At 33.0% G+C, this 14065-nt stretch overlaps 2 protein-coding genes and 1 long non-coding RNA gene across 4 annotated transcripts; 1 reads left to right on the plus strand and 2 right to left on the minus strand.

Moving 5' to 3' along the window:
- Nucleotides 1–2086, minus strand: LOC114411701 (protein kinase PINOID 2-like). Its single transcript, XM_028375353.1, has 2 exons — nt 1401–2086; nt 1–953 (listed from the first exon to the last, which is right to left on the minus strand). The coding sequence occupies exons 1-2, from the start codon at nt 2012–2014 to the stop codon at nt 101–103; spliced, it is 1467 nt and encodes a 488-aa protein (XP_028231154.1). The 5' UTR covers nt 2015–2086; the 3' UTR covers nt 1–100.
- A 6570-nt stretch (nt 2087–8656) lies between these two features.
- Nucleotides 8657–11720, plus strand: LOC114411704. Of its 2 annotated transcripts, none has more exons than XR_003666516.1 (3): nt 8657–8786; nt 8931–11114; nt 11368–11720. It is a non-coding gene; the product is annotated as an uncharacterized LOC114411704 (long non-coding RNA). The 2 variants fall into 2 exon arrangements; XR_003666515.1 differs by having other exon boundaries at nt 8931–10973.
- Nucleotides 11721–12361: 641 nt separating this feature from the next.
- LOC114411703 lies at nt 12362–14053 on the minus strand. The gene is made up of 4 exons (XM_028375355.1): nt 13930–14053; nt 13646–13835; nt 13422–13570; nt 12362–12785 (listed from the first exon to the last, which is right to left on the minus strand). Exons 2-4 carry the CDS (start codon nt 13769–13771, stop codon nt 12743–12745), a joined length of 318 nt encoding a protein of 105 aa, XP_028231156.1. The 5' UTR covers nt 13772–13835; nt 13930–14053; the 3' UTR covers nt 12362–12742.
- Nucleotides 14054–14065: the final 12 nt, after the last annotated feature.

Here is a 14065-nt window from a genome sequence, read left to right on the forward strand (position 1 = left end):
AAAAACAGAAAACAAGGGGAAAAGAACCCTTAATTTCTTTAATGGCAAACACATATTTGCGGGAAAACCTATTTTTCCTAAACTATTTACATTTTTTCAGTTAGAAGTATTCAAAATGATGACTTCTAAGCTGATAAGGCTGATCGCTGTCTGTTTTGCTAAGTTTTGGTAGCAAAACCCTACTCCTAATTTTGTTTATTTCACTAGGGACCTCAGGGGGCCTAACTGATCTAATTAAGGCCCAATTTACACCCTTGAAGAACTCGTGCCTTTTGATCTCAACAGAACCCATGCAGCTTCCAATTCTCTTACTAGGATTCTTCACCAACAACTTGCTTATAAGGTCTTGAACTTTCACCATCTCTTCAAACTCCTTGCTGCTGCTAACTGCAATTCTAGGGAAAGATAATGGCTGCTTCAAAATGTTGACGAGTGTTTTCTCATTATTTTCACCTTTGAAGGGTGTTCTACCATATAACATCTCATACAAGAACACCCCAAACGTCCACCAATCCACTGCACTCCCATGTCCTTGGCCCAGAATCACTTCTGGTGCCAAGTACTCGTGTGTCCCTACAAATGACTTGGACTTGGCATCAATAGGCTCAGCCACCAGCTCTGGATCATTTTCTTCCACCTCAACGTTTTCCCTTATAACTGTTGTCACAGTCGCTTTCTTTTTCTTGCTTGATGATAAGAAACATGACAACACAGGCTGCATGGGGGCAGTGCAGGCTGGCACAGATCTCTTTGTACTCTTGATGCTGCGTTCCAATCTGGTCTTGCTCCTTAACAGCTTCGGAATAACGTCACATTTGAGCGAAAGATCAAAATCTGTAAGCATGATGTGCCCATCCTCCCTCACAAGCACATTCTCTGGCTTCAAATCCCTGTACACTATGCCCATCATGTGAAGATACTCTAGCGCCAATAGTGTCTCAGCCGCATAAAACCTGTGTATTGTTTTCCAAATTTTACCCCTAGCTACGTTAGTACCTTTATGTAATCATAATAATATTAAGTTAATCAATTACACTCATTCAATCATTAACCATCATACACAGAACTTGTAAGAATAAAGTTTATATTAAGATGATTTCTGATTGGTTACTCAAATATAATTACTCATCTTTCAAATACAATTGTACAAGGTTGACAAAATAGATAATTATGTTTTCAAAATAAGTGACTATTTTCTTTCTTGATTGAGAGAAGTCTCAAGTTTAAATTTTTTGAATGAGAAAAAAAAACTTAACTTGCAGAAAAAATCCATCCATTAAAAAGATGATAAGTCAGATTATTTGACGAAAGTTATCAACATAGTTGGCAGATATTTGAAGTAATAATAAAGGGGAAAAAAAGCCGAGAAAAGGTAAAGAAAGGAGTAAAAAAGTGCTTACTTAGCGGATGCTATGGAAAAGCGCTTCCCGGGCTGGCGTTGGCGAGCAGCATACAAGTCTCCACCGGGGCAGAACTCCATGACTAAGCAAGAGTAATGAGAAGCGTCAAACTCAGTGTACAAAGTAGGCAAGAAGGGGTGATCAAGCATGGCCAGAATCTCCTTCTCCATCTCCGCTCTCTGCAGCTTCTTCCTTATAGCAAGTGCCTCTCTGTCCACCACTTTCATTGCATAAAAACACTGCGGCAACCCCACCACGGGGTTCCTTATCTGGCAAAGGTACACGTTCCCTAAGTCGCCGCTCCCCAGCCGCCGCAGCAGCCGGAAGTGGTCCAGCCCCACCTGCCCCTTGTCCCGCCAGAGCCGCCGCATCGCCTCCCATGCAGCCTGGTTGGCCTTGTGAGGCTTCGCGTGCGGGCTCTCCATGGTGGAGGAGCTGACGGAGACCGAGCTCCGGCGGCGCCGGCTGCCAAAGCTGAGGTTGGTCATCCAGCTCCTGCTCGATTCGGGCACCGTAATCGAAGAGGAGCTGCTATCATAGTCGGGTTCGTCCCGTGTGGTGGTGATAGTGGTGACGATAATAGGAGTATTCATGGTGGGTGCAGCTGGTAACATAACATGTACGTGTGAAAGTTTTTGAAAGTGTGTGGGCTTCTTCACACTTGAATTTGTGATGAAGTGGGGTTTTTATATTGCATAAGCTAGCTTTTGTTGGCTTTGGTTCTTAGCACATGCGAGACCAAACGTGATGTGGAACAACAACTAATTAACAAAGTTACAATTAGTTACTTTTGTTAAATTAATTCAACGGCATCATGTTGATTAAAATTGGTATTCGGTACTGAAACCAATTAAAGCCCATATTTCAGCGATGAAAGCTACACTTTCAATTTCAATATTCACATTTAATTAATTTTTCCATCCTGGTTTAATTTTTTGTGGTTTTATAAATTGACAGATTGTATATATAAATAGCAATGGATGTACAGAAGGAATCTTTTTTACTGAATGAGAGGCTACAGGGCGGCAACATGTTGATCCTAGGAAGAAAAAATGTCAAAAGAAGAATAGTGAAGATTCCTAAAATATTAATATTCTTTGTGATAGGCTATGTTTAGGATTGAATGAATCTTTAGATTTTATGCGAGCTAGTATTTTTGTAGGTCATTCGATTTTTTGCTTTGTTCAAAATTTAGATTTTTCTTTGAGAAGGAGTGGTGTGAAGAGGGCATCAAGGTATTTTCTGGATCGTCCTCACGTTCTTATCCCGTGGGATTGTATGAAATGTGACGACCAAAAGTTGTAGCAACTAAGCTTTTGGTGTTGTTTATGTTGAGGCATGTTAACTCAGTCACCAGGCCTCTTCTGCTGACGAACCCACTAGGTTTTGTTCTCTCAAAAGTGATTTCCCAAAAGGAATTCATAAACTCAACTATTCTATTGTCTAAGTTTTATATATACCATGTATTCTATTAATTTGTGGTTATATATATTTATATGTGTCCTAATTACCCTCACACATGAGTCACTCTATCAAGTTAAGTTTAAAGAAAAGAGTTTCTGTTGTCTAAGTTTTAATGTACCCTTTTCTTTTAAAAGATGTTAAGAAATTAGTTACAAAAAGATTAAGCAAATTAAAATTTAGAAATGTTTGTAGTGTGAAACAGTTGGATGAATAGTGAGAGAAGATGGACAGGTAAATATTTTATGCACTTGGATGAATAGTACAATTTAATTAGATGAAAAAACTTAGAAATGTTTGCAGTGTGAAGTAGGTGGATGAATAGTAAGAGAAAAAGGACAAGTATATATTACACTTGGACGAATAGTATAATTTAATTAGATGAAAAGTGAGAAAAAGAGAAACAAATATATTTTTTAAAATTTAGAAATGTTTTTAGTTTAAATTTTGCTCCGATGGACAATAGTGTCCAACATGTTATGCACTACATTTTGAAACAATTTTCATGTTGTTGGAAACCAAGTTTTAGATTTATGAAAGTGGAAATAATGCATGAGAAGACGTGTGTGTATAAAAACATATGAAGTTATTCGCAATATTCTTTATACATGAAAAAAATTATCATGAAAAAAAACAGTTAAGTGAATTAAGTTTAATGGATATTATCATAAATTTACATTTTATACACCTAAATATGTTTTTTTCCCTATAATATATATATTTTTTATTTTGGTCCTTATAAAATTATATATTTTTTAAAAATATCTCCTGTAAAATTTTGTTTTTTAATTTTAATCCTTGTTATTTTGTCCTTGTACCCAATATAGCATTTGTTTTTCTTTTGTCTTTATAACATATATGTAAATCATTTTCTTTTTAGTTTCTATCAAATATTTTTTAAATAGACTAATTTAAAATGAAAAAAAATATATTATAGGAACTAAAACAAAAAAGAAGATATATTATAAGGATTAAAAAAATAACGACCAAAATAAAAAAAATAAAATTATACAAGGACTATTTTAAAAAACTAATTTTATAAGAACTAAAATAAAAAAAAAATTATGCCAACTAAAAACATATTAAAGTCTTTTAATGGTTATCCCATCATGTATGTTAATGTACCTATTGTTGATCAAAACAAGTCTTCCTTTTCTTTCTTATCTGTTTCTTCCATACAAAATAGCAAAGTTTTATTTAAGAATAATATATATTTCTTATTATTATAACAACAAACATATACTTAACCAAGTAGTTGATGAGCTGCTAAGTTTGACCATTCTCTAGAAATATGAGAGCATTAAGATTTTTGAGTTTATTCATTCTTTTTTGTATAATGTCATTTTGACAAATGTTTCCTCAACCATGTTTTTTTTTGTGGTTTTTTAGTGCTTACTTGGAGTTTCCTTTTAAAAAAAATATATACTTATTTACTTCTGGTATAAAAAACAGAACTAGTTGTCAATTTATATGTCATCCTCAATCTTAAAATTCTGTCATTATTTGGGGTCAAAATAGTAAAACAATAGCTTGTGGTGCATAGATGATTATACATAGATTATGAGATGAATACAAGACAAAATTTTCTTCTTTTCTTTATAAAAAAAGGTTTTTTTTTTTATTTATCACCGTTTAATAATAGTGATAATAGAAAAAACCTCATAAAGGTAGACGGTCAAAAGCACCCCCTCTTTGTGTTAAAGCTTGTGCAACCGCAAATCAAGAACATTTTTATTTTTTAATTTTCTTTTGGAATAACAAAGCAGAAAGCAGAAGCAGCATGCAGACGACATCGTAAACTCTGCCATGGATGGTTCTTTTTGTCTGATCAGCTGATTAGTTGAACTCTTGTTCAAGGATATGCATTCTTTCATGTTAAGTAAGTAACGTCATGTGATATTAAAGAAAAAGACACACAAAACTAATTAAAAAAGAAAAAAAAACAAAAATTCAATGAACAAAACAGAGCAATAAATTGTTACCCATTATTTCCTGCAAAGAAATAGTACTGAGGAATAAGGATGCACGAAGAACCCGTGCCCCAAATTGAATTCACCACCCCAATTTGAATCGGGATGGGAGGGTAGCAAGTATATAACATTATTAATATTATAGCTTAGTTGTCCGTATATTAATGTATGCAATTAATTATGCATACGGTAACAGCGTAGTCATCTTATAATTTATGGTATCCTTGCAAGGCATGTGAAGCAATTACCTTTGTAGGGGTCTGGGTTGGCCACTTACTTTGGTCCATACCCGCGCCCACCTCACAAATACGAAATATATCTGTATATACTTTGTCAAAAGTGGTGCACTACTGGTACAACTCAATGATGTAATATTAATCATGATTCTTAAAATGCTCTAGCTAGAGTTTGATTTTTGAATTGAAGTTGTTTTGATTAAATGTTACATGCATGCAAGACAATCTGATATTGTTCCATAATGTGACATGTTGTTGTAATGTTTATCTTGAAGTGAAACTATAATATGATCCATCTTATCAAGCCTCATGTTTGTATTGCATTATCTTATATTATGATACCACTTCATTTCATTTTTTGCAAAGGCACGAATGCACCGTCATGCTCCTCACTTTTCAAACTTTATACATCAGTCAACAAAGACATACCCCCCGTCTTTTTTTTTCTCTCTCAAAGTAGACTAGCTGTCACGTATCCCATTTCATTATGTTGATCTTGTGGACCCATAAACGGTCATTTTTCTTTTCTTTTTCCCTATTAGATTAATAATCATGCATGGCTCACAAGAACAAGAAAATAAATTCAAGCACAATTTAATCATGCAACAAATTCGAGGATATGGGTTGATTTGAACCGAATTGGATGTGTTGGGATATGCATGTTAAACCAGATCTTGTTTCCCGTTTGATGGGATGTGTCATTTTGTGATTCTACAGGATACACTTTGAATTCTTGCTTCTTGCTATTCGTATAAGGCAAATAATTCTAATCATTCTAGTGTGTATCAGGAAGTACACAAATAATTTCTTGTTTTTTGTTTTCCATTTCTCTTTTTATCTGAAAGATCTTGTCGCTTACACTTTTGGTTACAATTCTGGTAGCAGACCCAGCATAACTTGCAGTCAAGAAGAGAGGCAAATATATAGGAAGACTCGAAGCTCCATCACTTGCTCCATAACATTCTTCTCCCCAGACCTTCAAAAGTGCCATCAACTACCCTTCATTGACCCACCTTTATGATGCCCACTTGTTTGCATGCTAAAAGGAAAAGAACCCACAAAGAAATTGGTGGGAGGGAAAAAAGGCACAAAACATTAAGATAAGAAAAGCTAAATAAATGTGACTTGTATTGGACTGAATTATCACTAAAATAACTCGCACAAGATTAATTGAGCTTAATCAGTTATCTGTATGCAATTATATTAAATATTTAAAAGGAAATTTTTGTCACACGTATAAAAGATGATAGTTACATAGAAGTATTTTTAACACTTTAAAGTAGAAAATTATGATCTATTTTGCATTCAAAATATATACAATAATAATAAATAGAGAAAAAAAATTCTTTAAGACTCTAGTTTATTCACATATACCAAGGTAATATTAACTATAAGGAGTTTTCAATTAAGTCAGCATTCATATATACATCATCTATATATACAATTTAATAAATGAGATATATTAATATTTATCTAAGATCATTACATATATATTAATCTATTCGAATTATTAATATCTTATTTATAATAATCCTATCATCAAACACAATTTTAAATTAAAATTATAAAAAATTTATTTCTCATTGTCATAATCTTAATCATGATAACATGTTTTTAATTTTAATCAAGGATGTGTCAGATTAATAATATAATAAAACAATAAATATAATAATAAGATAAAAAATAATTATTTACTAAAATTGATAATATGATAAATTTGATGTTAAGTATACATATTTATCCCCCATAAGATATATGTGACACACCAAAATGTTGAATAAAATTATATATGAAAGCAACTTATGGATGACATAAAAGGAAAAAGAAAAGCATCAGAAAAGTCCAAAGATGACTTGGTTTAATTTATGTTATGTTTTTTAGAGATTTTGGAGGAAGCCACGATTAATGATCAAACATTAGAAGGGTGCTTTGTTGTTGAGTTCTACATTGAAGTCTGCCACTCTCACTCTCAGTTGATAATGAATTGGCAGAAAGTGGCAAATTTAACGACATGGAATGGCGAGAGGATAACTGCAAACGAAGAGGAGGCAGAAACAACCAACTTTAACATCTCTCGGAGCAGAGAATTCAGAGTTCCACTCCTTTAATAATTTGCCGAATACACTGAACAAAGCGTGGCCAATCTGGCAACCGTGCAATGTAATGAATCACATACAAAAATATAAAGAGGCAGCAGAAGTGAAATTGAGAATCTGCACCTAAAATTAAGCGTTAAAAAAATTCTGCAACCATATTATATTGGGGAAGCATAAATTTCAGTGAAAAGTGGACCAAGTGTAGAAGGACACGTACGGAGGCATATAACGGGAAAACAGCAGTGGCAATCTTATGCGATCTTCATTTGTTGTTGTCTGGGACATATCATAATGGGCATGGCAGCTTCTGCTCATGGGGTCCAAAGTTTTTATTTCCTGTTTTATATGTGATTTTGAATTCAATGCCCTTAAAAGGGGATTATGGATAAGTTAAATTAATATAGTATAAAACTAAATGTGTTTTTTTATTTTTATCTTTTTAATCTTATTTAAATTTTATTTATTTTTACTTATATTTAATAAAAATAATATTTTTAGTCTTTCCTTAAGAACAAAAGCTACATAATTGTTTAACTTTAAAAAATTAAAAACAATTTTTTTTAATTGAAGTTAATATAAAAGTATTATAACTTTACTATTGGTGCGAGAATTGTATTATACAAATGGTGGATAATAATGCTTAAACTTAAGTAAAAACTTATCAATTACAATGCTAAAATATTCGTCTATTTTATTTTTACAAAAAATAATTTAGCTTTGTAGTAAAAATTAATTAAAAAATAAAAATGATATTTTTAGACTTAAATTATATAAATAAAAGCAAATAAATACCAAGTTGAATAGCTTGTAGGCATGTAGCTTTCTACATAGATAAATAATTTGCCAACTTATATTGTGGGTCGGCCCATTGTTAGAATAGTCTGCAGTTAGATTGGGCAAACAGATTACCCATAAAACTCAAAGCCCATACGGTATATGGACCTATTTTTTTGAGTCCAAAAAAGACTTTTAGTTCGCCCCACATAACCCGGCAGGTTAAATGGGTTTTACCCACGGATCCTGCAAGTATTTTAGGGTGTGTTTGATTTGCATTTTCATTTTCTGTTTTTATTTCCTGTTTTCATTTTCTGAAAATTGTTTTCATTTTCAAAAGATTAGAATTCTAAAAATATGTTTGGTAATTCTTATTTTCTGTTTTCATGGAATAAACATACTGAAAATTTATGATATATTGACTTCTTATCTTTTTGTATTTTTAGATTTACTTAAAATTACATTCATTGTGATCACAATTTCATTTTACCAAAATAAGGTTTATGTTCTTAACTGAAAACACTGAAAACGAAAATTTATTATTTTTATTTTCTGATTGTTTCCTGTTTTCATTTTCACTTTCAGAAATTCAACTAAACACATTTTCATCACCATTTTCTATTTTAAGTGAAAATGAAAACAGAAAACAATCAAATCAAACCCACCTTAATTTCTATTAAAAGAAATAGGGTGTTTTAGCAAAACTAAACCCCCTAAGCCCCACTCTAATTCAGACAAAACTAAACCTAAATCCCTAATTTTGGCGCACTCTGACAGCCACCACGCAGTCACCATGCCGGTGCCGCCACGGCTCCTCCACACGACTCGCAGTCTCCCTCGCACTCCCCAGTAAGTTCTTTTTATTAATTCAATGTGTAGTTTGTTCAATTTCCTGGTTATATTTTTTCTTCTGTCATCTCCATTTTTTTTAGTTTAATTAATCTACAGCTCTATTATTTGAGTTTAATTCGTCTTCTCTACCTATATTACCAGACAAATAAATAACTTCATAAACTCATCTCAATTTGCTGGTTGAAACATAGAAAACAAGTCAAGCATAGCAGGAACAACAAGCAGGCACGCCTTATATTCTCTACATAAATAGCTTTTTCAATAAAACAAACCTTCTGTTGAGTTTCTATTGTGACGCCCATTTGCTCAATTTGATCTGACATAGCCTAAACAGAAGAAAAACATGCATCAATTAAAGGCCTTGAAAAAGTGATTTTAACAACCAGATCATGTCTCCAGCGTGATCTTTTCTTATTCAATGTTTTTATAAAAAAGAAATATATATGGATTGCTGAACTGGAAATATATATTTTGAATATATGTTACTTATTTAATTGTTACTGAATTGGAAATATATATTTTGAATTGATTTAAGCTTTGTATTATGAAATATGGATTACTATGATGATTCCATAAATGATAATGTTGATATGGTGGATGAAATAAACAATGAAGAAAATGAAATTATTTTGACAGATTGCCTAATGAGGGGTAGGGGAGTTACATCTTCTTTATGGAATTATTTTGACAGATTGCCTAATGATAGAGCTCTATGCAGGGGTTATAAGAAAGATTTAGCAGGGGGTGGGAAGAAAATTGGAACTTTGAGTTTAATACGTCACTTAAATATTTGTAGGAAGACGACAAAGACTTTTGAAGAAAGTGATGTCGGTAAGCTTGTGGTTGATCATGCTGGAAAATTAAGAGCTTGAAAAGTTGATCAAAAAGTAGTGAATGATTTTATATGCATGATGATCATACAACATGACCTTTCTTTCTCTTTTGTTGAATATAGGAGGTTTAGAGAATTGATAAAATACTTGTGTCTGGATGCTAAGGTACCTTCTAGGCGTGCTTGCACTATATATATTAATAATATGTATGAAGAGCAAAAAATCATATTGAAAAGTGTGTTGTCCAAAGTCCCTAGTAGGATATCCTTGACATCTGATTTGTGGACTTCTTTTGCCACAGAGGGTTATATTTATTTAACTGCACATTATGTTGATGAAAATTGGAAGCTTCAAAGCAAAATTCTTAATTTTTGTCATCTCCCTCCTCCACACTTTGGGGCTGAAATGGCTAAGGCCATATATGAATTTTTGGAAGATTGGGAGATTGAGCAAAATTTTTTTCCTTAACTTTGGATAATGCATCCTCAAATGAAACACACTCAAGGCTGTTGAAAGATAGACTTTTAAATAGCAATAATGGTTTGTTATGTGGTGGGAAATATTTTCATGTCCGATGTTGTTGTGCTCACATTTTAAACCTTATTATTCAGGAAGGTTTGAAGTTTGCTAAGAATGCTTTAACAAAATTTAGAGAAAGCATAAAGTATGTTAAAGGGTCAGAGGGAAAAATGAATGCCTTCAAAGCTTGTGTTGTTAAAGTGGGCAGTGTTGATACAAAGGTTGGTTTGTGTTTGGGTGTTCCTACTAGGTGGAACTCCACATTTGTGATGCTTCAAAGTGTACTTGCATACCGATGTGTTTTTAATACTCTTGCTATTGAAGATGCAAATTATGTGACTTGTCCTACAGCTGAAGAATGAGTAAGAGCTGAAAAGATATGTGAATTTTTGAAGCCATTTTTTCATATCACTGAGTTGATGTATGGTTCTTCCTATCCAACATCTAATTTGTTTTTTTTCACAAGTGTGGCAAATTGAATGTTGGTTGGAAAAACATACTAGGCATGAAGATTAGAAGATTAGGGAAATGGTAGATAAAATGAAAGACAAGTTTGATAAATATTGGAATGATTATAGTGATGTGCTTGCTCTTGGGACCATTCTTGATCCTTGTTATAAGATGTCATTTTTGAAGTTCTGTTATACAAAACTTGGTCTTAGTGAAGTATCTTGCCAAGCAAAAATGAAAGTCTTGAAGCACAAGTTGCATTCTCTTTCAAGAGTATGTCAAGAATTCTAAGAAAGAGAGAACTACAAGAGGGCAACAAGAATCTCAAGCTCATCCTTCCTTGGCCAAAGGAAAGTCAACATCACAAGTTGCATTTATTGATGTAAGCCTATATTTTTTTTACCTAAACTTAATGGCTCATTTACTTCATTACTTGTGTTATTTCTTTAATATTTAATTTTTCATTTTGTGTAACTAATGTAGAAGTTCATCCACTTTGAGAATGATAACGTATCACAACATGGTACCTCTTAATTGGATATTTCTTTAATATTTAATGGTTAAATTATTCTTTGATCCTTATAGTTTCATGACTAAAAAAGAATTAAATTATAAACTATAGGGATTAAAAAAACCATTTTCAAACTATAGGGACTAAAAAGGTAAAAATCATGAAATTATTTGGATCAAATGAGTAATTTAACCATATTTAATTTTGCATTTTGTGTAACTAATGTATGGGCGAGCTTCGTGGGTAACGGGTTTTGAAGATGCAGGTTTCACAGGACGAACTCAGCTGCATGCCCAGCTCTACCTGTAGCCGACTTACCCAAATGGGCTGATCATGCTAGAATTGACATCCCTAAGTAGGCGATGACCGATGATCAACACATTGAACTCATTGAACCTGTCTACGTTCGTAACTTTGTATTATTTTTTTCTTTTTGGTATGGGATGTTTGTACGATGATAGCGATCAGAACTAATATTATTAATGTTTTAAATATTTATTTAAATCAAAAGCATCATAATTTGTTAAGATTGAGCATGAATTTTTTTTCACGTTGTAAAATGAAACGATCAACTTACTTTATTCTTGTAAAGCTTATAAATTATTCTAAAATTTTTAATTATGCTTTTTAAAAGCAATTTTAGCAGCTTTCCATACTTTCCAGGCCTTGAAGTTGGGGATTTCCAATCATAAACCTTGTAGCAATCATAAAAGTCAGCATTCTTCTTACCAATCACAATCTTTTCTGGTAAAATTGCACCCAAGCTAAATACATCAGATTCTGTAGAGAAAAGGCTGCTATGCCTTACATATTCAGGTGACATGTAGAAACTGCTCCCAGAAGACAAGGGAATGACAGGAAAAAAATGCACATGGAACTGGAAAGGTTGTTGACCAAGTATTAAGGAAAAAAAACTCAAACTATTATCTTCCGTTCCTGAAATGCATTATAGCTCACAACCTTGATAAGTTTTGAACTGATATAGTCCTTAACCTAAACTACAAAGTCTATTATTAACTGCAACTTTGTGTCCAAATGCCATTCCCCACTGCTGACTCCTGGATATTTTATTTTCTTACACTATTTAACCTGACATAATGTGATTTCCCAGTTACTGCTGTCAATCCAGATTACCTCTGAGTAAGTGCTAAATTGCTAATGGACTAAAGTAAGCAAAAAGCAATAGGGTCGGCAGGAAGAAAAGTTTATTAAGTACCTAATGAACATGGCTAAAACTACCTTCCACAAGCTACAACAAATACAAAACACGAAATGATGATATTTACTAAAAGTTATAATTTTAAGCTAACGATGAAACTTCGCCACTTTAATAAGCAAAGAAAGTTTAAAAGTCCATCTGCATATCCAAATGGAGCACCGTCTAATTCATTCCCTATAGGTGATTCGACATTACTGCATTGGCTCCATTGATTTGGCAAACCAAGATTTATTACAGAACTATTGCTTAGCTCTCATTCTATTACTGGGAAGGCAACTGAATCTGAAAAAAAAAATGACAAAGATGTGCAAGCTCTCAGATGCAGCAAAATACACTTCAACAAGTCACTTGCATAATCATACATCTTAAATGAACAAACGAAATGCAACAGTATCCATCTCAATATCTCAGTCATAATAGGTCAATCATAGCCTTTTCCAAGACAGTTCAAACAGCGTTGAACTCTGCAAAAACCAAGAGTAAGTATTAGAAAATTTCATAACCCAAAATGTAATAATGCTTGATGTTAACGAAGAAAGTAAATTTCAAATTCATAAAAGAGTAATTTCCTTGCAATTCAACTAAGACAACCCCAATAATCAAATTATCTTCCTTGCCTTACATTTTCCCAGCAAGCATACATTTTTTTTATATATATAAAAAAAAGAATATATCTGAAGAGCAAACCAGAACCAACCATACATGTTGTCAATAATGTATAATTAACTTTCGTTGTTGTCTGACTATAACAATTACAATCTACTGCATCTGACTGTCTAGGAACAAGTTGATTTTTAAAAACTATCAATTTTCTGTAACAGAGGTTATTAGCAAGATTAAGTTTCTTATGCATATACAAGCGATTTGTTTTGGTATTAGGCCTTCTTGTATTATGAAGACTTTTGATTTTCTCCCGTTGCGGAGTATGTCCCATTTATTGTTGTATCATTTTGGATTTAATATATTTTACATTTTTTCCAAAAAAAATAATGTATAATTAACCTCTAACCCAACATCAGCAAGCATACATACTCAAAATTCGCATAGAATATCAAACCAGGCAATGGCATAGTACGAAGAAGAGTGAAACGAGGCTTAACCTGTTTCCTTCGCAAGTTGGACAAACGCAGGGGTTAATTGCAATAGGGTCGAACATTGGTGACCAAGATATGGTGGAGTTCCCATTGCACAGTTTGCATATATAAAACCCCTTCCCTCTACAAACCCTACACGGCAACGCAACTTTTTCCTACATAGAAAATGTCCCATTAAATGAATTTCAAAAATAAATAGGACAGAGCCATGAAATTTAGCTAATGTTTACCCGTTTCTTCTCAGACGCAAACCGAAGCACTTTGATGGTAGCAGCAGAAGCCAAGTTCAAAGTGGCCACTCCACCAAATATAACTACAGCCATCCTAACCAATGGCCCCAATGGCCTTAGATTCATCCCTTCCAAATTGCAATATCTATTCTTATTCCTCTTCTCACACTCAATTTCTCAAACAACTCATCTGCACCAAAACACAATAGACACGGTTAGTTTTCTAGTTACAAAAAAAAACAATAGTAATAATAATAGACACTGGGACGAATGGAGTTGCCAACTTGTCTATCATTTATGAATGGGTTTGTTTCCCGTGGGTTTCAGCTGCTATGTTCTAGTTTCTGTTTTGGTCTTTTGCCTTTTGTTTTATCTGGTAACAAAAAAAAAAAAAAAGGTACAATGTCGACACAAACGACT

This window comes from Glycine soja, chromosome 5 (genome assembly GCF_004193775.1).
Source record: "Glycine soja cultivar W05 chromosome 5, ASM419377v2, whole genome shotgun sequence".
Classification (NCBI taxonomy): Eukaryota; Viridiplantae; Streptophyta; class Magnoliopsida; order Fabales; family Fabaceae; genus Glycine; species Glycine soja.